Source organism: Pelophylax lessonae (genome assembly GCF_965119305.1).
Source record: "Pelophylax lessonae genome assembly, chromosome: 6".
Taxonomy (NCBI): Eukaryota; Metazoa; Chordata; class Amphibia; order Anura; family Ranidae; genus Pelophylax; species Pelophylax lessonae.
Window position 1 is genome coordinate 324,836,667 of NC_138773.1, and position 25,785 is coordinate 324,862,451.

The window sequence follows — 25,785 nt, forward strand, 5'->3', positions numbered from 1 at the left end:
AGGGTCCAAGGGTGTGACATGGAAAAACATCAAAGTCCCTGGGTGTAACACGGAGGGACATTAGGGTCCCCGGGTGTGACATGGAGGAATATGGGGGGGGTCACTGGGTATGAAAGCATAACATGGAGGAACCATCAGATCAGGGTCATAGGTTATGACAGAGGAGTTTTTAACCCCTTCCCTTTTTTTTGGGGGGGGGGGGGGCGCAAGTAGCTGGTCTTGCCTAGGGTGTAAAATAGTCTAGCACCGGCCCTGTGCCCAGGGATGAATTCCCGGGATACAAGAAGAAGTCTTCATTCCAAGCATCCCTGGGTGTATGCTACCCTCAGCATAAGTACTGCTTGGTGCACCACCCAGTCCCATGCAGCTTTCAGCCTCTCTCGTAGAGTTTGACACACTGCTGGCATCAGGGCTGGACAGCACACCTGTACCCTCCACCTACGGCTAAATGCTGAAACCGCATACACCGGAGTTAAACGCCCTCTGTGTACGGGGCCTCAGTGTTCATATCATATCCTGCCTTTAACATTTTCAGTACAAGAAACTCCGCCCACACTGAGCACAGAACCTCCTGAAAATGTCATAAGTTATGAGTCCCTATGCAACAACAAGCATGCAGAACAGGGGTCCTAAATCCACTCTAAATTTCACTGGCTGCATACTTTTTCAGGGCTGGAAACTCAGCATAAAAAGAAAGAGGGTCATCAGGACAGCCTGCCAGCTAAATATCTCACAATTATAAAATTAGGAGTGCCTCGTATAGTTATTGAATAGGAGTGCATTTTTACATTTAGTTACATAGTTACATAGTAGGTGAGGATGAATAAAGACAATAGTCCATCCAGTTCAACCTGTGTAGGTGTGTGTGGCTGTAATCATCGCTCATACCCCTGAAAGTTCTGATTCTTGAGATGTACGTCCAAGAGTCTTTTGAAAGTAGCCATATTTCCCATAGAAACCACCTCTTGTGGTAGAGAATTCCACAATCTTGTAGCCCTAACAGTAAAGAACCCCCTGCGTTGCCTGAGGGTAAAACGCTTCTCCTCTAATCGCATTGTATGTCCTCGAGTCCTCATAAAATCCTTGCAACTAAATAGCTTTTTTTCTATGCTGAGATCACCATTGAGGTATTTATAAATTGCTATCATGTCCCCTCTCAGGCGTCTCTTCTCCAGGGAGAATAAATTAAGCAATTGTAGACGCTCTTCATAATTAAGGTCCTCAAAAACCCCTAATTAGTTTAGTTGCCCTTCTCTGGACTCTCTCCAGCTCCAACATATCCCTCCTGAGGACTGGCGACCAGAACTGGACAGAATAGTGAATAAAATAGATCCAACGTGTTTTGGGGGACAGACCTCCCCCTTCTTCAGGGCTTTACCATAGAAGCTGAAAAAAAAAAGTGGTCAGCCACTCCGATCTCCATGTGGATATGAGGACACCTCAGCTTTGTTCAACCACAAAGCAGGCTTCTTAATGAATCTCATCTGGATTCAATTACAAATTGTACAGTTAGACCCTGAAGAAGGGGATGGCTTTTCCCAAAAACTGTTGGCTCTATTTTAATCAATGAATGTTTTATATAAATATTTTATAACAATGTTTCAATAAAAGTTTTATACCAGTATAAAGCTCTCTTACCATTTGTAGCAGGCACTGCCAATAGAATGCCATAAACTTGGTATAGGAATGGTATAGACTTGGTATGTATGGTATGGGAATGTGACCCCTGCCTGGAGTGAAAAAAGCCAGTTGTCCCCAGCTCTTGGTCTGGTACCCGGGGATTACAATTGTTGATATTACCTTCCTTCCACCTGCAGCACTAGATTGCAGCCATAGGAGTCGATGTGACATGGAGTATTGGCTCCCGAGCTCCCGATCCATAGAGTGCTCTCCTGACCTCCTCTTCCGGGGAATCCAAAATCTTCCCAAAGCACATCCTGCAACAAAGCAAACACACTGATCTGAAATTTGTTTGATAATCAGCCAGAGACCTGAGAAAAATGGCCCCACATCCCAGAAACATACAAATATTTAGCAATACACAAATTGTATTTTTAAGGTGCCGAACAAGTCAATATACTACAATTTAATCCATAAAATTACATAAATTTTATTGCAAATATTTCAAAGTTAAAAACAATAATTTCAGCAAAATTAAATCAGCATCTCCATAAAGCTGGTCAGTGTAAAACACTGCTAAGGGACAACCCCCACCGCTCTGGCAGCACCAACCATTAGCCAGTCCCAGAGCACCAATCGATCCTCAGCAGAGAGGGAGAGGACCCCACCAGATTCACCACCCCGCAGCCACCAGGAGAATCTGCACTGCACGAGCGGCGATCAGGAAATGAAAAGATCCAGAAGACAAAACCAGGGGATGAGGAGGGGCTCCCATCGCGGAAATCGCAACCCAGAGCGCTCCACTGTCATGGCCGCTGCTATATTCAATGCAAACCACCGCAAAATGGCCTCCGGACTACACAAACATGGCCGCCGTGCATTGAGCACACAGGCTACAAAAAATGGCGGCCACACCTGGGTCCCAGGGACCCAGGAGGGATCCCTAGGCCTCAAGGACAGGCCCAGGCAGGACGGGGCCCTGGCATGAGCCCGCACCAGGTACAACCCCCCCCCACCCGCACAGTCGATCGTCCGGTTACTGCTGGCGGCGCACCCCCCCCCCTGCCCCCATCGCCAGCATAGCGCCCTGCCCCAAGCCCCAGGGGGGGACCAGACCACCCACACAGCCCCAGCATAAGTGGGGGGGTAGGATGAGGGGGCAGATGAAGGGGGGTGCCTGACGGGAAGTAGGGGACCCGGGGGTCTGACCGTCTCAAGGAGGGGGGGGGGAAGCTACTCACCATACCAGGAACCAGGTGGGCACTGCTCCAGACAGAACCCCTCACCACCGAAATTGGGGGGCTGTCGGGCCAGGAGGTATGCTGCGACTCAGGCCGACACCTGGTCGTATGCAACCTTGTGAGGCGTTTAACTCGCAGGCCAGCCCCCGTCCGGTAGGGCTATGTCGCGGCCGACCTAACACGGAGCTGAGGTCTGCGTGCGCTCACTGGCCAGACTGGGGTGACCACTGGATCTAGATGATCTAGATTATTCAGCCCGTTGCCCAGTTCGGCATTTAATTGTAGATCTCACAGGTAAAAACCAGGAGAAAAACTCTGTCTAAAAAGGAAAAATTGCCAGGACCAGAGATCCTAGCAAGGAACTAGATCCTTACTCCTGACTAGGCAGAAAAGAACTAAGCACCCTATAGCAGAGAGAGGGAGTATACCTCCTGGCACTGCCCATAGGCGTAGCCAGACTTTTTATCTGCCTAGTGTCCTAGGGCAGTATAACTCAATGGTTAAGAAGATCAGGAGCTGTGTCCATCAGTGAACGAAAGAGAAATAGGAGTTTCATTTTTTGAATTGAATTACTGAAATAAACTTTAGATGAGTATGGGACTTTAGATGAGTAACCGGTGAGCACTGCTCAGCGTCTCCATCCCTGTATATAACAAAATTGAAAAGCAAGGGGGATTAAAGAAGGTGTGTGGAAACCAGTCGGTCCCTAGTTTGATATACTTACCCACCAGTCTGCTAACAAACCAAATAAACCTGTCTAACAAAATAGGTTAAAAATAGGGGTTTAGTTAACACACATTTGCATACGCATGTATAAGCTGCAAGGCCAACAACAAGGTACCCTGTGTATCCTGCAGTCCTAACACTTCCTAACACTACTCAACCTGAGTGTCTCCACAATGGAAGCACATGAATGTTGATGGATGGATGGGAAACTTTTTGTTGATATTGTAATTTTAGGAGTGGCACCTGTACTGTGTGTGTGTGTATATATATATATATATACAGTGGGTACGGAAAGTATTCAGACCCCCTTAAATTTTTCACTCTTTGTTATATTGCAGCCATTTGCTAAAATCATTTAGGTTCATTCTTCTTCCTCATGAATGTACACATAGCACCCCATACTGACAGAAAAACACAGAATTGTTGAAATTGTTGCAGATTTATTAAAAAAGAAAAACTGAAATGTCACATGGTCCTAAGTATTCAGACCCTTTGCTGTGACACTCATATATTTAACTCAGGTGCTTTCCATTTCTTCTGATCATCCTTGAGATGGTTCTACACCTTCATTTGAGTCCAGCTGTGTTTGATTATACTGATTGGACTTGATTAGGAAAGCCACACACCTGTCTATATAAGACCTTCCAGATCACAATGCATGTCAGAGCAAATGAGAATCATGAGGTCAAAGGAACTGCCTGAAGAGCTCAGAGACAGAATTGTGGCAAGGCACAGATCTGGCCAAGGTTACAAAAAGATTTCTGCTGCACTTAAGGTTCCTAAGAGCACAGTGGCCTCCATAATCCTCAAATGGAAGACGTTTGGGACGACCAGAACCCTTCCTAGAGCTGGCTGTCCGGCCAAACTGAGCTATCGGGGGAGAAGAGCCTTGGTGAGAGAGGTAAAGAAGAACCCAAAGATCACTGTGGCTGAGCTCCAGAGATGCAGTCAGGAGATGGGAGAAAGTTGTAGAAAGTCAACCATCACTGCAGCCCTCCACCAGTCGGGGCTTTATGGCAGAGTGGCCCGACGGAAGACTCTCCTCAGTGTAAGACACATGAAAGCCCGCATGGAGTTTGCTAAAAAAAACACCTGAAGGACTCCAAGATGGTGAGAAATAAGATTCTCTGGTCTGATGAGACCAAAATAGAACTTTTTGGCCTTAATTCTAAGCGGTATGTGTGGAGAAAACCAGGCACTGCTCATCACCTGTCCAATACAGTCCCAACAGTGAAGCATGGTGGTGGCAGCATCATGCTGTGGGGGTGTTTTTCAGCTGCAGGAACAGGATGACTGGTTGCAATCGAGGGAAAGATGAATGCGGCCAAGTACAGGGATATCCTGGACAAAAACCTTCTCCAGAGTGCTCTGGACCTCAAACTGGGCCGAAGGTTTACCTTCCAACAAGACAATGACCCTAAGCACACAGCTAAAATAACCAAGGAGTGGCTTCACAACAACTCCGTGACTGTTCTTGAATGGCCCAGCCAGAGCCCTGTCTTAAACCCAATTGAGCATCTCTGGAGAGACCTAAAAATGGCTGTCCACCAACGTTTACCATCCAACCTGACAGAACTGGAGAGGATCTGCAAGGAGGAATGGCAGAGGATCCCCAAATCCAGGTGTGAAAGACTTGTTGCATCTTTCCCAAAAAGACTCCTGGCTGTATTAGATCAAAAGGGGGCTTCTACTAAATACTGAGCAAAGGGTCTGAATACTTAGGACCATGTGATATTTCAGTTTTTCTTTTTTAATAAATCTGCAACAATGTCAACAATTCTGTGTTTTTCTGTCAGTATGGGGTGCTATGTGTACATTCATGAGGAAGAAGAATGAACTTAAATGATTTTAGCAAATGGCTGCAATATAACAAAGAGTGAAAAATTTAAGGGGGTCTGAATACTTTCCGTACCACTGTATATACACATATACACATACATGTTTGGAGGTATTTTCTTTCCTGGTAGCTTGAAAAAAAATAAATATGTCCATCAAGTTCCATCAAAAGATAAAACAAAATTAAAAAACACTAAACAACCCTAAACTCATAGCTAATCAAAAGGAAGCTTGGAGGCTTCATCCCATCCAACATATGACGAAACATGTAGGGCCTGGTCTACGACGGTGACGACATCACGCTTCTCAGTTCTGGTTGGAGGGTGGCTGGCATCCCTCCCAGAAAGCGGGATAAGTGGAACAAAGCCGCAGGAATGCTGCAACACCATTGCTGTTCATACACCTGACTCTTGCCCCATTTATTGTGAGTGCAATTTCTTTTTTCTTTAATAAACGTTATACTCTTTTAATGCAATATTGGAGCTTCTTCTCTCTTTCATATCATATCACTATGAGGATTGATGACCGTTCCTAGTGTTGTTGGATGGAGGTTCAATCAATCATCTGGTTTAGTCATTTAACATTCAAATGATCTGTTTGACATACTGGAGGATATATGAACATCATGTTTTGATAGATGAGATACCGGTTTTGACCACCTATAACCTTGTGGTCCACTTGATCTGGTAAGGAGACAATCATATCACAGAGGGTGTGAAGTGTCTTTCCTGACTTTCCAGTCACCCTTTCTCCCTATCCGTTTTGTGGTTCCTCTAGGATTGGTGGTGTCATCTACCCAGAGGCGTAACTAGAACCTTCAGGGCCCCGATGCAAGAAACAATGAAGGGGCCCCCGGATCCCAGGCCAAGGCCCTTCCCTTCAAGCCTGGGGCTCCTCCCACTGATCCTGGGGCCCTTCACTCTCGTTGCGGGACCCTTTCACAAGTTCTGCAGTGGGCCCAGTAGGGGGGGGGACCAGGGGAGCACAAAGGGGTCCAAAGACAGCAGAACACAAGTGAACTGGATGGGAGGAGTGGCGGGAGCAGCATTCAGAGGAACCAATCTCCTCCATTTTCCTCCTGCAGCTACAGGAGGAAAAAGGAGGACAGTGATTTCTCTACATGCTGCCCCCGCCGCCCCTCCTATCCAGGTATACAGTGGAGCTGCACGGGCCCCCTGGAGCATGGGGCCCGGTCGCAATTGCAACCCCTGCAACCCCTGTAGTTATGCCCCTGCATCTACCCCTTTTCTCTCCTGGATTTGATTACTTTTTGTGGACTTTTAATGAACTTTATTAATCCCGTTTCATCAATTTTATTATAACTTTGTTATAATCATTGCATATTAATGTTTCTATCTTTATCAGCGCTGTTTATTATTTTCATCCCATCCAATACTATACAAAGCCTCCAGGCTCAAGGACCCACCAGACCATGATTAAGTAATCCTGAAGAAAACTGAAAGGTCACGTCCAGGAGTCCCTCAACCCACATTGGTGAGAACAAAAATTAAATAAAAAATAAAGGTGAACCCCGAATACCCACAACCCTAAACCCACAACTGATCCAGAGGAAGGTAAAACAAAAACTCTATAAAGTGAGGTCTAGTTTTTGCTGCAATGTGGATCATTATATCCAAAACTAAGGGAAAAAAGTTGAACACTTTAAGTCATGACTTTGTTACATGCTGTTTTTTTTTTTTTTTTTTTTTAGATGGATTATCTTTATGTTATTTTTGTTTTTATTTTAATAGACAACAAGAATAAATAACTCTTTTATATAGAAACAATGGAGTGCAGGAGTTCTAATTAAAATAAGTCACCACGGACGCACAGACGCTGTAAATTCAGCAACATCCATAATTAATAAGGTTGGTGCTTGTCTGTGAGTTACCGATGGGGCGCTAGGATTTACGATAACCTGAAATTATATTCAGACAGACTTGTGACCCACATACAATGGAGACAACCATCGGTTCATTAGAAAAATGGTGAGATTAGATATAACAAGCAAACCCATGGGCTGTACAGTCCTTGTTAGAAGAAAGGCAAAAACATAGACATCACAGGGTTGAGTTAATGTAGTGCCGAAAGAAGCCATCTGCTGCAGAAACACCTAACAACCAATCAGATTTTAGAGTAAAGTATTCTGTCCAGTTCTGGTCGCCAGTCCTCAGGAGGGATGTGTTGGAGCTGGAGAAAGTCCAGAGAACGGCAACTAAACTAATTAGGGGATTGGAGGACTTTAATTATGAAGAGCGTTTGCAATTGCTTGATTTATTCTCCCTGGAGAAGAGATGCCTGAGAGGGGACATGATAGCAATTTATAAATATCTCAATGGGGATCTCAGCATAGAAAAAAAGCTATTCAGTCAAAAGGATTGCATGAGGACTCGAGGGCATACAATGCGATTAGAGGAGAGGTGTTTTAACCTCAGGCAACGTGGGGGGGTTCTTTACTGTTAGGGCTACAAGATTGTGGAATTCTCTACCACAAGAGGTGGTTTCTGCGGGTAGTATGGTGGCTTTCAAAATACTCTTGGACATACATCTCAAGAATCAGAACATTCAGGGGTATGAGAGATGATTACAGCCACACACACCGACACAGGTTGAACTGGATGGACTATTGTCTTTATTCAACCTCAACTACTACGTAACTATGTAACTATATAGCGAACGCCAAATAAGGTCTTGTCTTTGAGATGAGTACACACATTAGTCAGATGCCAGCTGTGCATACATGACCCAGCCACCATGATTGACCCCAGGTGTTGGGTGATCCTTTACAAATGTGCAAGTACTGAGAGGTTATGCCCATTAAGGCCAAGATAGACAGAAGACGTTATACAAAACAGGAACAAGATAAAAAAGAACCACCAACCCTACGTGTAGGGGGCTTTGGAATCTTAGAACCAGACCATTGACAACCATTGAAAACCAAGGCAGAAGCAACCTGGTGGATGACCAAGGGGCCCAGCTACAATCATCTTGCTCCTGTAGGACGACACTGGTAGGTTCTGCCCATTAAGCCAAGATAGACAGAAGACGTTATACAAAACAGGAACGAGATAAAAAAGAACCACCAACCCTTCATGTAGGGGGCTTTGGAATCTTAGAACCAGACCATTGACAATAAAACCAAGGCAGGAGAAACCTGGTGGATGACCAAGGGACCCAGCTACAATCATCTTGCTCCTGTAGTAAATTGGAGGAGGACAAATCTGGCCTAAAACATGTACTCACCTATTACTTCCCAAGAGGTAATGAACTTGTGGGCAGATACTATCTGATGGGGCCATGGCCGTAGAAACAATGCAAATGGGGCCGCTTCTATGTGCCAACTGAAATTCCTATCAAAGAGATGGTGAAGTATGGTGGGCCAAGCCTGCTGTTTTCCCTAGAATCCCATTCCATCTTAAATTGTCTCAGAGTACAAAAGATAGAACAAGAGAAAGTCTTCTACAGGAGAGGTGGACATCCCATTTCTGCAGACTGTTTTGTTACATTGTACAGAGCATCCAGAAAGTATTCACAGCGCTTCACCTTTTCCACATTTTGTTATATTACAGCCTTATTCCAAAACGGATTGAATTCATTATTTTCCTCAAAATTCTACAAATCATCCCCCATAATGACAACGTGAGAGAAGTTTGTTTGAAATCTTTGCAAATTTATTATCAATAAAAAAGGAAATAAATCCCATGTACATAAGTATTCACACCCTTTGCCCAATACTTTGGTGAAGCTCCTTTGGCACCAATTACAGCCTCCAGTATTTCTGAGTATGATGCTACAAGCTTGGCACTCCTATTTTTGGGCAGTTTCTCCCATTCTTCTTTGCAGGACCTCTCAAGCTCCATCAGGTTGGATGGGGAACTTTACATTGACACCCCCAGCGGGTTCGCAGATTTCAGTGTGAACCACTGTGCGATTTAGGTGTGATATGAGAACCGGCACTGAAAGGTAGGGTTTCCCTCATTGCACCAGTGTGAACCTGGGACTGAAAGAGAGATAAAAAGAAACATTGTATCCTTCTGTTCTTTTAGAGATCAAAGGGATGAACTTCGGTCTGTAAATGAGGTCAGTTTAACCACCTAAAGATTAAGCCCTTTTCTGACACTTGTTGTTTTGTAGTTAAAAATCAGTATTTATTGCTGGAAAATGACTTAGAACCCCCCAAAAATTATATATATATATATATATATATATATATATATATATATATATATATATATATTTTTTTTTAGCAGAGACCCTAGAAAATAAAATGGCGGTTGTTGCAATATTTTATGTCACAGTGTATTTGCGCAGCAGTCTTTCAAATGCAATTGTTTGGAAAAAAAATACACTTTACCCTCCCTAGCGGCATTCTCGAGTGTGGCTCGGGGTTAATATTCAGTGCTAAAAGCAGTAACCCCGAGCCACACTCGGGATTACCCCAGAACGATACTAACCATCCCCCTGCGATCCCCGGTCGTCCTCCCCAGCCTTCCTGCAGCCATCCTCCCGCTGTGTGATGCCGGGACCTACTTCCGGTTCCCTTCCCTGTGAGTGCCGCGTCGCAGGGGGGGGGGGAGGGGGGAGTAACCGGCAGAAGATTGAAAAAAGAAATAAATAAAAATGACATGATACAGTGTGATCTGTTAGGATTACAACTTTGTATCACGCCATTTCACCCAGAGTCTCTTCCAGTGCCCTGCCTGTACTTTTTGCGGTACTTTGTGCCTGGAAAATTGATAACGTCCATGGCGTCCAAAAAGCATTCTTTTAGCTCAAAAACGCTTTTGGACGAACTGGAAAACAGCGACGGTGAATTGGAAATATTTGAAGAACTGAGCGATAGCGATTCATGGGAAAATTCGTCATCAGGTACTAAAAGTGATGACAGCTATGTAATAGTAAGTAAATAATAATTGAACCCTAACCTAAAGAATAATAATAATAATAATGATAATAAAATAATAAACACCCAAACCTGAACAAAAAATGCATTATTACTAATAATATTTAATAATCATTTATTTATTTATTTTGTGAGTTAGGGTGTTTATTTATTGTTATATTATTATTACTTTTAAGTCCCGGTTCACACTGATGCGGCTGCGCCTTTCGCATGTAATATCGGAGCGCACTGCTCCTTCATTACATGCAATCGGCTGTGCGGTGCGAGTTTAGCCATTCACTTTGTATGGCTAAATTCGCACCGCAGCCGCAGCAAACATGCACAGGGACCCTTTTTTGCAGCCGCATCAGGATCAGATCGCACAGCGGTTCACACTTGTGCGATCCGATCCTGTACGAACTGTAAGATCGCACTGCGATATGCGATCAAACTGGGGGTGTCGTCAAGATTACATTGACACCCCCAGCGTATCGCATATGGCAGTGTGAACTGCCAGGGGTGTGTTTGCGATGCGGGAACAGGCTGCGAATTCGCAGTCTTCCCGCATCGCATAAGTGTGAACCGAGCCTTAGGGTTGGGGGGTTAATTGTCTGTTTGTTGTTGCATGGTGTTCATTTATTGTGTTTGTTTATGATTATCTTTATTTATTTTTTTTACTCTATTATTATTATTATTTCAGGTACTTAAAAAAAAAAAAAAAGTGACGACAGCAACGATTCTGCGACTGAGCTCAGTGCGGAGTTGGTGCTCTATTGACTGCGGTACGGATCAGGCAGCGCCCTCATGTTTCCCATTTACTGGAGCACCTGGTATGAAAGTTGATGTTGACCATGACAACCCCTTGGCATACCTACAATTATTTTTGACCGATGAGGTTATTGAAAAAATAGTTACTGAGATAAACCGCTACAAAGAGCAACAATTGGCTACGCATCGGAAGTTTGCAAGATGCAGAAAGTGATTTTGTGTTTCAAACTTTATCATACCCGGGATGTCTACTAGACTCTTGTTTGGACAGATTTAGAGCCGGATCACATTAGCGCAACTTGTCAGGCGACTTGGTCAGCCTGACAAGTCGCGCTCCCTCGCGGTCCATTGACCGCTACAGGACCCGTTCTAATAGGAGCGACACAAGTCGCTCCGACTTAGAAAAAGGGCCCTGTACTACTTCGGGGACTTAAATATGTGGGGGGAGGGTGATAGCTCTGCTGGGGACACAAATATGCAGGGGGGGGGGTTATTGACTCTGATTGGAAGACAAATATGCAGGGGGAGCTGATGGCTCTGATGGGGACACAAACGTGGGGGGTGCCTGATGGCTTTTGATGCGGAAACAAATATGTGGGGGGGAGCTGATCGCTCTGATGGGGACACAAAGGTGGGGGGGGCCTGATTGCTCTCATGGGGACACAAATATGGGGGGGGGGGGGTGATAGCTCTGATGGGGACACAAATATTCATGGGGGATTATTGGCTCTGATGGGAACACAAATATGCAGGGGGAGCTGATGGCTCTGATGGGGACACAAACGTGGGGGGGTTGGGGGGGGGGTTGGCCTGATGGCTCTGATGGGGACACAAATATGAGGGGGGAGGGTGATAGCTCTGATGGGGACACAAATATGCAGGGGGGGTGGGGAAGTGATGGCTCTGATGGGGACACATATATGCAGCAGGTTTACTGGCTCTGATTGGAACAAAATTATGCAGGGGGCCTGATGGCTTTGATGGGGACACAAACGTGGGGGCTGCCTGATGGCTCTTGATGGGGACACAAATATGTGAGGGGGAGGGGGATAGCTCTGATGGGGACACATATGTGTGTGGGGGGGGGGGGGGAGTGATGGCTCTGATTTGGACACAAACATGCAGGGGTGGGGGGAGTTGATGGCTCTGATGGGTACACAAATATGCGGGGGTAGGGGGACAAATATGTACGGGGGTGGGCTGTGTTGGATACATAAAAATATGGGGGGCTCTAATGGGGATACAAATTTGCAGGGATACTCTGATGAGTGATGCGGACACAGATGTATGGGAAGACTGACGGGGACACAGAAGCCCCATGCACACTAGAAATTTAGCCCCGCTGCATGATGCTCCAGCTTTTAGGTGCCGGAAAAGGATACAAGAGCATCATCCAGCCCTGCTGTAAGCAGTCTGTCAAATTATATTCTCTTCTTCTACTGTGGATTTATTTAGAAATAATTTTTCTGGCCCGTGAATATGTGTAAAATATACAATGTGGCCCTTGTAAAGAGTAAAAGTAAAAAGTTTGGAGACCCCTGCTCTGAAACAATGGTAACATAGATACTATTGTTGTATGTTGGGCTAATGTCAGTTCACAGTTGGATGCTTCTATTGTTCTAGGGTAATTTTTGTTACCAAAGTCAACAATACATGTAACCAATGGTCAACATAGCTTGACCTTTTGACATAAATGACCTATGGCATGTATGATACAACAGTGCCATCTAGAGGTTGAGTTGAAAAATGTTTGCTTAATGCGAATGAAGTAGTGAGATGTCCATGTGGGATTAGCTACCTAAACTTTCCAGAAGGCCAGCAGCCTAAGCTGAAGGAGGACTCTATAATGATAAAACAACAAGGAAGGGTTGTGCCAGAAGTAACTTCAACTTATGACGCTTTCTCCCCATTTCCTTCAATCGCTAGTACAGAGTACAGTAGAGCCTGGGATCTTGATTGCATATGGAGATCGTGAAGTGGCTATAACCTGAGCGAAGTAACTTTTAGCGTATTTCTGTTGAAAACCGACCATAGTTCATGCTTATTAGCTACGAAGTAGGTAGCATTTTGCTTGTTGTATGTATATCTGTCAGTCTTTTATTGTATTCCTATAATTGTAATAGTATGTATGTACACTATTTTTGTTTAGTAAAAGCGCATTAAAACACTACAGTGGTTTCTAAGCTTCCTTGCTTTATTGCAAAGTGACCCTAAGTCCCCGTTCACACTAAGGCGACCTGTGAGGCGACCTGGTCGCCTCACAGGTCGCCGTAGGTCGCCTCCCATAGGGAAGCTGCGGACCCGTTCTAATAGGAGCGACACAAGTCGCTCCGACTTAGAAAAAGGGTCCGGAGCTTCTTTGGGGCGACCAGGAGGCTACCGCCATAGACTTCAATGTTATGAAGTCCGTGGCGGCCGCTCCGAGGTAGCGTCGCCCCTATGTGAACGGGGCCTTAAAGACACAAAAGAAAAACACATTGGAAAAAAAAAAAAAAAAAGATACTATTGTTGTATATTGTACAAATATAAACGATTTGATGGGCCATGTACATATTTTGGCTGTTCCCATTGTTTTAGAGGAGCTCTTGTCAAACAATGCACCCAGGCTATGGCAATTAAAGTCAACAATAGCCTAACCTTTTGATACATTTGACTTAAGGCATCTATGATACTACATTGCCATGTAAAGTTTTAGTTAGAAAATGCTTCTCCCAAAGAAACTGATGTAGAATGGAAGAGGTAAAAGGATATTTCCATGTGGGAATGGCTACCCAAACTTTCGAAAAAAAAAAAAAAGGCCAGAAGCATAAGCTGAGAGTGGGCTTCATAACATAACTAGGGAAGGTCTGTGCCTGTGCCAGAAGGGACATCACAAGACAAAAGAAGGAACTTTACCCGGGGATAGCACTAAATCTACACTACAAGAACTACCCGGTTTCCTGCAATTACTTGAGTAGAGCCTGGAGCCCTGTTTGTTACAAAAATCACAAACTATAACCCAAGCTAAGTTACTTTTTTGTGTATCCCTATTGCATAAAGACCATTGTAAATGTTCATTTGCTAGGAAGGATAGGTAGCTTGTGCATGTGTGTGCTCTATGTGTATTTGCCATTCTCTGGATGTCTTGTTTTCCTACAATTGTAAGTAGTTTGTATGTACAGCATTCTTGTTTAGTAAGGGGCTTCAATATACTACAGGGGTTTCTTCTTCCTTGCTTTACCGCAATGTAACCTAAAATATATAGGCACAAACAACTGTGCAGCTGCGCAAGGGCTCTTTGGTATTTAGGGGCTCATTTACATTAGATGTGTTGGGTGGATACTAGAATTATCACTTGTAGGGCAGGTGAGAATTTTTCTTTGTGATGCCCAAACCACGTTTCGGCTTTTTCTTTTGCGCAACTTTTTTACGATTAGGGGTGAGGCTTGGAGACCAGTAGCTATAGCAGTAGAGAGGCTCCCACTGACCAACAGGATAAGTAGACAAGCATGTCAGCCTGGTGAATGACACGGCTCACCCGTCCAGCATATCAGCTTGCTCTGCAAGAAGAGATACTGCCAGACACAGCAGAGGTTGGAGGTTCAGATTCCGGTCTTGACTACTTTACTGAAAAGTCTAAGCACTAACCATTATTCACAAGAGCTCCTGATGGTGGAGATGGGTTTTGCTGTGTGTTAGTAGCAGGCCGCGGTCCTCGGGATCGCCCCACCAGGAGGTGAGCAAGCTGGGGTCCAGTAGCAGATTTAGCAGGTAGAGATCAAGCAGAAGTGTAGTCAGTAAACAAGTCAAAGGTCAGTAACAATTGGTCACAGGTTGGGATCAAGCAGAAGCTTAGTCAAGGAACAAGCCAAAGATTGGGAACGAGTAAAGATATGGACGGCAGCAGGAGAGACAAGAGCAAGATATTAGCTGGAGAGAGCACAATAATCTGGCAAACAGGAAGTGCGGAGCTATGGCTTAAATAGGAAGTTCAAGGTTCACCAGAAACAAGGTTCAAGGCAAGATTGTCCAAAGAACTGTCCAGGGAGCTGTCCAGCATATCAGCTGGCTCTGCAAGAAGAGATACTTCCAGACACAGCAGATATTGGAGGTTCAGATTCTTGACTACTTTACGGAATAGTCTAGGAAAGCTAAAACATCTTGCTGCTAGTTCTAAAAGTAATTCAGCTTCCCAAGTTCTGCAACCTCTAAATATTTCATTATGGATTCCTTTTCTGCTGAGATAAAGCCTAATTGTTTTTCATTAAAAGTAGAGGAGACCGCGGCTGTCCTTCTGAACATGGGAGGATGACAAGAGGTTTAGCGTTATTGAGATCCGGCATCAGCGACATAATGGCCTCTGCGCCTTCCTCTATCTCTCAGATCACGTCTGGCGGCTTATTTTAATTAAACAAAGAGATGCTGGACTGGATGCTAATAATCTAATGGAGGGAAAACTACATTAAGGAAGCTCTGGCACTGAATGGCACAGATTAGAAACGTTCTGGGTCACAGCACAAGAGGTGACACTGCGATGCGCTGACAATGTGTTCCAGAATCTGGAGTTGTACGCGGAGCGATCCGGCATTTATATTACATACACAAAGAAGGATGAGGTATTAAGAGTTTTATTGCTGAGACTACAAAAGGGGAAAACTAGTAGTAGTTGGTGACATTCAACTGGACTTGTTCTGCGATGTTTGACATTTCATAGATTTTCCAAGCTGCTCCAAGAGTGTAAGGAACATTGGTGGTCCCCATAATAGGCAAGTTTTTTTTTTTTTTTTTTGTAATTAAATACCCTTTTTCTTCTTTTGTCTGCTGCACTTCCTGGTGCCTCTGCCCAGGCGATTACGTCACTGGGCGATTTGCCGATTTGCAAGGGCTCCAGAAGAGGAACCAAGAACTGACAAATGCTCCTGTACAGGATGGAATTTTGGGTGGACCACAGAGGCCAGAACCAAAGACAATGTAGCCAACACAAAAATTCTTATCGAGGAGAACCTAAAAAAAAAAAAAACACATTTCTCCAGGGGTGAATTCAGAACACATGAGTTCCTACAAAGCAGAACAAAGACACCATGTGAAGAATTTTATAGTACTCAGATTGGGCGGGTGTGGAAAGTGGGGTCCCCCAAGGTTCTGTCCTGGGGCCAATCCTGTTTAATTTATTCATAAAAGATCTAGAGGAGGGGATATCGAGTAAAATCTCAGTATTTGCGGATGATACTAAAATAAGCATGCCAATATCTTCTATGCAGGATGTGGAAACCTTACAAGCGGACCTGAACAAAATAACGGGGTGGGCAACTACATGGCAGATGAGGTTTAATGTTGAAAAATGTAAAGTAATGCACTTGGGGGCCAGAAACCAGAAAACAAGCTACTCACTAGGGGGGGAACCTCTGGGTGAGTCTAGGATGGAAAAGGACCTGGGGGTACTGGTAGACAACAGGCTTGGCAGTGGCATGCAATGCCAAGCTGCTGCAAGCAAAGCCAACAGAATACTGGGATGTATAAAAAAGGGGATTCACTCCAGAAATAAAGAGATTATTCTCCCTCTCTACAAGACTCTGGTCCGGCCACATCTGGAGTATGCTGTCCAGTTCTGGGCACCGGTCCTCAGGAAGGATGTGCTGGAACTGGAGAAAGTCCAGAGAAGGGCAACAAAGATAATTAGGGGAATGGAGGACATCAGCTATGAGGAAAGACTACAAGCACTGAACTTATTCTCTCTGGAGAAGCGACGATTGAGGGGGGATATGATATCAATGTACAAATACTGTACTGGCAACCCTAGCATATGGAAAAACCTATTCAGAGAAAGGGAATACAATAAGACACGTGGCCACTCACTAAAACTAGAGGAAAGGCGGTTTAACCTTAAATTACGTAAGGGGTTCTTCACTGTGAGAGCAGTAAGGATGTGGAATTCTCTTCCGCAAACAGTTGTATCCGCAAAGAGCATTGATAGTTTCAAAAACTATTAGATGGGCACCTTAAAGACCACAACATACAGGGGTATACAATGTACAACATACAGGGGTATACAATGTACAACATACAGGGGGTATACAATGTACAGCATACAGGGGTATACAATGTACAACATACAGGGGGTATACAATGTACAACATACAGGGGTATACAATGTACAACATACAGGGGTATACAATGTACAACATACAGGGGTATACAATGTACAACATACAGGGGGTATACAATGTACAGCATACAGGGGTATACAATGTACAACATACAGGGGGTATACAATGTACAACATACAGGGGGTATACAATGTACAACATACAGGGGTATACAATGTACAACATACAGAGGTATACAATGTACAACATACAGGGGTATACAATGTACAACATACAGAGGGTATACAATGTACAACATACAGGGGGTATACAATGTACAACATACAGGGGTATACAATGTACAACATACAGGGGTATACAATGTACGGTTAACAGCAAACACACACACATCATAGGTTGAACTGGATGGACTGATGTCTTTTTTCAACCTCACTAACTATGTAACTATAGAGAAAAATCGAGAACCGACACAATGATGACTACAGGGGAGAGCTTTATAATGGACACAGATTTGATAGAAATCTGGGTTCATTCTAAATTGTTCTCTGTAGTTATTTTTGTGTCAGATCTAGAAGTGATATAAAATATCCCTATGGTGGGGAAAACCTAGAACCAACACAAAGATTCCTACAGAGGAGGATCGAGGACCAACACAGGGACTTCTATAAGGACAGATTTTTAGAGAGGAGATCCTACAAATGACACAAAAAAAATCTTTACATGAGAACCTAGAACAGAAAACAAAGATTACTACAGATGAGAATCTAGAACCACAGATTTTTAGAAAGGAGACCCTAAAATTTGAGTATTCTATAGAGGAGAAGCAAGAAGAGAACACAAAGATTCTTACAGATGAGAACCCAGAGCTGACAGAGATTCCTAGAGATTGCACCCCAAGAACTATCATAGAAACTTCTATGGAGGTATAAACCTAGAACTGACAAAGAGGTTTCCACAGAGGAGGACATAGAACTGGCATATAACCTTCCATAGAGTGCAACTAGGAACTGACAAAGGTTTCTCAAAAGAACAAACTAGAATGGACACAGAAACATTTATAAAGGAGAATATATAAACTACAAGGAGACTTCAATAGAGGAGAACCTAGAACTGATAGAGGGACTTCCACAGAGGAGGACATAAAACTGGCTTATACATTTCTAAAGAGAGGAACCAAGAACTGACAGAGGTTTCTCTAAAAGGACAAACTAGAATTGACACACAGACATTTATAGAGGAGAACATAAAACCTACAAGGAGACTTCAATAGAGGAAAATCTAGAACTGAAAGAGAGACTTTAAAGAGGAGAACCTAGAACTGGCACATACATTTCTAAAGAAGGGGAACCAAGAACTGACAAATGCTTCTTTAAAGGATAAACTAGAGTTGACCGGAAGACTTCTATAGAGGGGAACCACAAATGATGAGGCACTTTTCCTCCCACTGTTACCGATGATGGGTGTCAGTGGCAGGAATTCCTCCCCCTAATGCCAAAAATGTACGGTTTACTCCCACTGTCGCCAAGACAATTTCTACTCCTACTGGCCACAGTACGGCCCCCTCAAGTCTGAAGTACAGTAAACTGGCCATTTGTTTAGAAAGTTTGGAGACCCCTGTTTTAGACAATGGAAAGCTAATTACTAGGAGGAGGAGATGGTTGCTTAGGCTTGAAAAACGTAAATTTTTAAAGGTGCTCCCACTGAAGTCAATGGGGCCAAAATACTCCAGTCTGCTATAACAGTAGCACATGTACCACTGAGCTTCGGATGTCTGAGACTCCATTTGTCAACAGGCACAAATTAAAAGCATAGGATTTTGGTTGTTGAGTGTTTTGGACCTTCAAGCTCCAAAATTCTCCGGGTTGAATCAAGGCCTATAGAGATTTCCAGCCCTGTGAGACCACAGAAGGGACACACCCAAGAACGGATTTCTCCAGAATTGACACACAGCCTTCTCTAGAACAAAACCAGATCCATCTACGTTTCTTGAGCGTTCTGGACCTTCAAGCTGAAAAACTCTCCGGGTTGAAGGCCTATAGAGATTTCCCGCCCGGTGAGACCATAGAACGGACACTCCCAAAATCTGAGATCTCCAGAGCTAACACACAGCCTTCTCTAGAACAAAAACAGATCCAAAACTTGCTGGGTTGAAACAAGGTCTATAGAGATTTTCTGCCCGGTGCGACCACAGAACGGACACACCCAAGAACTGATTTCTCCAGAATTGACACACCCTTCTCTAGAAAAAAAAAAAAAAAACAGATCCTCCCACGTTTCTTGAGCATTTTGGACTTTCAAGCTCCAAAACTTGCTGGGTTGAAACAAGGTCTATAGAGATTTCTTTCCCGGTGAGACCACAGAACGGACACACCCAAGAACTGATATCTCCAGAATTGACACACAGCCTTCTCTAGAACAAAACCACATCCTCCCACGTTTGTTGAGCGTTTTGGACTTTCAAGCTCCAAAACTCGCTGGGTTGAAACAAGGCCTAAAGAGATTTCCTGCCTGGTGAGACCATAGAAAGGTCACATCCAAGAACGGATATCTCCAGAATTGACACACAGCCTTCTCTAGAACAAAACCAGATCCTCCCACGTTTGTTGAGCATTTTGGACCTTCAAGCTCCAAAACTCGCTGGGTTGAAACAAGGCCTAAAGAGATTTCCTGCCTGGTGAGACCATAGAAAGGTCACATCCAAGAACTGATATCTCCAGAATTGACACACAGCCTTCTCTAGAATAAAACTAGATCCTCCCACATTTTTTGAGCGTTTTGGACCTTCAAGCTCCAAAACTCACTAGGTTGAAACAAGGCCTATAGATATTTTCTATTTGGTGGGACCACAGAACAGACACACCCAAGAACTCATATCTCAAGAATTGACACACCCTTCTCTAGAATAAAACCAGATCCTCCCACGTTTGTTGAGCGCTTTGGACCTTCAAGCTCCAAAACTCGCTAGGTTGAAACAAGGCCCATAGAGATTTTCTGCCCGTTGGGACCACAGAACGGATACACCTAAGAACTGATTTCTCTAGAATTGAAACACCCTTCTCTAGAACAAAACCAAATCCTCTCACGTTTCTAGAACAAAACCAGATCCTCTCACGTTTCTTGAGCATTTTGGACTTTCAAGCTCCAAAACTCTCCGGGTTGAATCAAGGCATATAGAGATTTCTTTCCCGGTGAGACCACAGAATGGACACACCCAAGATCTGATATCTCCAAAATTGAAACACAGCCTTCTCTAGAATAAAACCAGATCCTGCCACGTTTGTTGAGCGCTTTGGACCTTCAAGCATCAAAACGCTCCAGGTTGAATCAAGGCCTATAGAGATTTACCGCCTGGTGAGACCATAGAACAGACACACCCAATAACTGATATCTCCAGAATTGACACACAGCCTTCTCTAGAACAAAACCAGATCCTCCCACGTTTGTTGAGCATTTAGGACCTTCAAGCTCCAAAATTTGCTAGGTTGAAACAAGGCCTATAGAGATTTTCTGTTTGGTGAGACCACAGAACGGACACACCCAAGAACTGATATCTCCAGAATTGACACACCCTTCTCTAGAATAAAACCAGATCCTCCCATGTTTGTTGTGCTCCAGAATTGACACACCGTCTTCTCTAGAACAAAACCAGATCCTCCCACGTTTGTTGAGCCTTTTGGACCTTCAAGCTCCAAAACTCGCTAGGTTGAAACAAGGCCTATAGAGATTTTCTGTTTGGTGAGACCACAGAACGGACACACCCAAGAACTGATATCTCCAGAACTGACACACAGCCTTCTCTAGAACAAAAGCCGATCCTCCCACCAAGGAATGATGAATTAGAAAGTCTGATAAGACGGCAAAACGACATACGGCTCCCCGAAACCCCATTTCTGGAATTAATTCCATGAACATCTGCCCATTAGAACCTCAGACCGCTTCCTGCCATTTATAAAAAAACACAAAGACTTTTCATCTACGGCTGACGGAATTTTATATAAAACCAAAAAGTCGGGTGGGAAACCATAAGAAAGGACTTTCCGGCCGTTAATCAAGGTCGCGCTCATAATCGGCAGCCCGGAACATGCTAATTTGTCCTGGCTTTTAATTGTCAGATGTTTAATTTTCCACGGGAGATAGATAACGCCGCGTACACAAAGCCAGCCGCGTCCCAAAGAAACAAAGTCAGAGCAGAACGCGGCCGAATCTCGTTTTAACCCTTCAGCGCCGAGCCGGTAAATGCCATTCGAAAGCCGCCGCGCCAAGTGATAGAACCTAATATTAGGAAGAACCATTAAAATGCAGGATGGTGTTCAATGAGTGGAATAATGGAATCATTACCCGAGCTTGTACTGCTGCGGAAGATAAACAGCGCAATCGCAATCCGAATCACGTTACAAATGGCCCAATTAATCACGGGTATACCAGAGACATGGCTGGCTGCCCCGCGCCTCCGCCAGAGCGAGAGAGAACATCGCCGCCGCACGGCGCCGACACGTCTCAAGACGTTTGGGAGGACATCTGGACTGTGTTGAACAAGATCCTCCGTCCCCTCTAACAAATACAAATAACTTCGCCGCGTCCAAAAAAATAATTAATTAAAGAACGCGGGATTCTTATTCCGCCAATTTCAAAGATGTTCTGACATTTATCTCGTGTTTTGGGTCTCCAACAGCTGAGAACAATAAAATTTAATCATACCGGAAAGGAAGCCCATCCCCCTCATCAGCTTCTTACCCAAATGTTAAAATAGATTTAAATGCAAATCACTAAAATCTCATATTTTAGAGGATTTAATGTTAAATGTAATTTCCAAACTCCACCCTCCCCTTCAGTCTTGCAGTTGTGCCGGCTCCTCTCCTGGAATGAAACGGCTTCTTCTGATTTCACCGCACACTGTGAGCTTCTCACAATGTGCATTAGAAGCTGCAGAAAGTCAGATAGAGCCCCGCCCCATTTCCTGGCTGGAGGACGGCCAGCATCATCTACTGCTTCCCTCTCCCAGGCGGACTGTCCCTGGCCCCACCCCTTTCATTTATCAGATCTCTGTTCATTCAATCATGGAGGCTCAGCATCACAGGTGGGCGTTACCTATGCAAATACAACCTGCCTAGGAACGCCCACTCCTTTAGACTGAAACCCTACCATCCAGGCGGACTGATATTTGCATAACTCCACCCACTGCTTAAATCAGGACCAAAGGCTCAGCCTGACTGTCCATGGCCCACCCCTTTTCATTCATTGGACTTTAGTTGTGTCAATCATGGAGGCTCAGCATCACATGTGGGCGTTACCTATGCAAATACAGCTTTTATAGGCCCACCCACGCCTCCAAACTGACACTCACCCATCAAGGAATTTTGATATTTGCATAACTCCGCCCACTGTTTACATCAGGACCAAGGGCTCAGCCTGACTGTCCATGGCCCACCCCTTTTCATTCATTGGATTTTAGCTGTGTCAATCATGGGGGATGAGCATCACATGTGGGCGTTACCTATGCAAATACAGCTTTTATAGGCCCACCCACTCCTCCAAACTGACACCCACCCATCAAGGAATTTTGATATTTGCATAACTCCTCCCGACAGTCCGCCCACTGCTTGCATCAGGACTCTTGAGAGGAGTACAGAGGCAGGGGGCTGTGATGTTTTCAGGAAGCCATGTCCAGCCCCCTGGTGGCCCCTCCCACCAGCCATGATCTGTTTGAATTGTTTAGAAAAGCACAGGGACCCAGTGGGGTCACCGGGTCTAAAAAAAAAAGGTATGGAACCACTTGGCGACCAGCGGCCGCAGTTTTACAGCAGCAGGTCGGCTCTGTCCCGCGAACGACGCACCTGTACATCGCTTCACGGGACCGCTAGCGGGGGCATGCACGCCAATTCGCCACAGGGGGAGCTGATCTGGGGGTCCGGTGGCCGCGAACGCTCCCCGTTGGGACAGAATGGTGGTCTGCCATTGTAAACACAGCAGACCGCTGTTTCTTTCAGCAATGAACTCGGGGGGTCCTCTTATTTAGGAACACAGATCTCTGTGTTCATTCCATAAGTCCATCCCACACACAGTTAGAAAGCACCCCCTAGGGACACATTTAATCCTTTGATCACCCCTGGTGTTAACCCCTTCCCTGCCAGTGTCATTATTACAGTAACAGTGCATATTTTTAGCACTGATTACTGTAGTAATGTCACTGGTCCCCCCAAAAATGTCAGTTAGGGGTCCGATCTGTCCGCCACAATGTCGCAGTCTCGCAAAAAAATTGCAGATCGCCCCCATTACTAGTAAAAAAATAAATAAATAAAAATGACATAAATCTTTCCCCTAGTTTGTAGACGCAATAACTTTTGCGCAAACCAATCAAAATACACTTATTCAGATTTTTTTAACCGCAAATAAGTAGCAGAACACAAATTGGCCTAAAATGTTAAAAATTTTTGATGTTTACACATTTTTTTTTGGGGGGGGGGGGAAATTTCATATAAAAAAATGTGAAAATATTGTTATTTTTGCAAAATTGTCGCCCTTCTTTTGTCGCACAGGTGATCAAATACCACCAAAAGAAAGCTCTGTTTGTGGGAAAAAAAGGACGTCAAATTTGTTTAGGTACAGCGTCGCACGACCGCGCAATTGTCCGTTAAAGTCACGCAGTGCCAAATCGCAAAATAGGCCCTGGTCAGGAAGGGGGTAAAATCTTCCGGGGCTTAAGTGGTTATTGTCAGCTGAGAAAGCCCCTCCTGTCATGTTGATGGTGGGGGAGGGGAGGAACCAGGGAAGGCCAAAGACAAGCAGATTAAAACTTCAGCTTTAAAGTGGAACCGCACAACATCTGAGCACCACAAACCAAAAATGCTATTTACTTCATTTTTAATATTCAAAGTAAACTCCCCTCCAACCTAGCATTCCTGGCTGCGGCCATCTTGAGTAAGGGCAGATGATTCATGTAGCATTTACTTCCTGAAATCCACCTGGCCTTAGATCAGGCATGCAATGCAATGTTGACTGAGCGAGTGAAGTTCCACTTTAAAGACCTTTCCCCCTCATTCCTCTTACCTGTAAAATATCCGGTCTGTCTTCAAACAGGACGGCCAGGTACTTATAGTCGGCGTACGCCCAGAACTCCGCCCTGTCAAACCCTCCGAAAGCTCCACACAGCTCTGAAGAATCTCCACCAATCCAAGACCGGAACTGCCCGACCGTCCCATCGATATAATCGCATTGAGTCTCAAACTGCGGCTCTGCGTTGGAGAAAAAAACAGAAGTTTGGTGGTGAGGTCACTGTACAGCGCTGCGGAGGAGGAAGCACAATCTGCCTATGAACTTTGCGACATTTTGCCACATTTCAGACTTCAAACATAAAGATATAAAACTGTAATTTTTTGTGAAGAATCAACAACAAGTGGGTCACAATCATGAAGTGGAACGAAATTTATTGGATATTTCAAACTTTGTTAACAAATAAAAAACTGAAAAATTGGGAGTGCAAATTTATTCAGCCCCCTTTACTTTCAGTGCAGCAAACTCTCTCCAGAAGTTCAGTGAGGATCTCTGAATGATCCAATGTTGACCTAAATGACTAATGATGATAAATAGAATCCACCTGTGTGTAATCAAGTCTCCGTATAAATGCACCTGCACTGTGATAGTCTCAGAGGTCCGTTTAAAGTGTAGAGAGCATCATGAAGAACAAGGAACACACCAGGCAGGTCAGAGATACTGTTGTGGAGAAGTTTATAGCTGGATTTGGATACAAAAAGATTTCCCAAGCTTTAAACATCCAAAGGAGCACTGTGCAAGCGATAATATTGAAATGGAAGGAGTATCAGACCACTGCAAATCTACGAAGACCTGGCCGTCCCTCTAAACTTTCAGCTCATACAAGGAGAAGACTGATCAGAGATGCAGCCAAGAGGCCCATGATCACTCTGGATGAACTGCAGAGATCTACAGCTGAGGTGGGAGACTCTGTCCATAGGACAACAATCAGTCGTATACTGCACAAATCTGCCCTTTATGGAAGAGTGACAAGAAGAAAGACATTTCTTAAAGATATCCATAAAAAGTGTCGTTTAAAGTTTGCCACAAGCCACCTGGGAGACACCAAACATGTGGAAGAAGGGGCTCTGGTCAGATGAAACCAAAATCAAACTTTTTGGCAACAATGTAAAACGTTATGTTTGGCGTAAAAGCAACACAGCTCATCACCCTGAACACACCATCCCCACTGTCACACATGGTGGTGGCAGCATCATGGTTTGGGCCTGCTTTTCTTCAGCAGGGACAGGGAAGATGGTTAAAATTGATGGGAAGATGGATGGAGCCAAATACAGGACCATTCTGGAAGAAAACCTGATGGAGTCTGCAAAAGACCTGAGACTGGGACGGAGATTTGTCTTCCAACAAGACAATGATCCAAAACATAAAGCAAAATCTACAATGGAATGGTTCACAAATAAACATATCCAGGTGTTAGAATGGCCAAGTCAAAGTCCAGATCTGAATCCAATCGAGAATCTGTGGAAAGAACTGAAAACTGCTGTTCACAAACGCTCTCCATCCAACTTAACTGAGCTCGAGCTGTTTTGCAAGGAGGAATGGGCAAAAATTTCAGTCTCTCGATGTGCAAAACTGA

At 44.4% G+C, this 25,785-nt stretch overlaps 1 protein-coding gene across 3 annotated transcripts in view; it reads right to left on the reverse strand.

Moving 5' to 3' along the window:
• Positions 1–25,785, reverse strand: part of HSPBAP1 (HSPB1 associated protein 1) — a 123,478-nt gene that overhangs the window by 63,930 nt on the left and 33,763 nt on the right. For all 3 annotated transcript variants that reach the window (XM_082262199.1, XM_082262197.1, XM_082262198.1), the window contains exons 3-4: positions 24,207–24,391; positions 1,801–1,937 (exon numbers count right to left, since the gene is read on the reverse strand). In XM_082262199.1, coding sequence (XP_082118325.1) covers positions 1,801–1,937; positions 24,207–24,391 — 322 coding nt within the window. The remainder of the gene's footprint in view (positions 1–1,800; positions 1,938–24,206; positions 24,392–25,785) is intronic.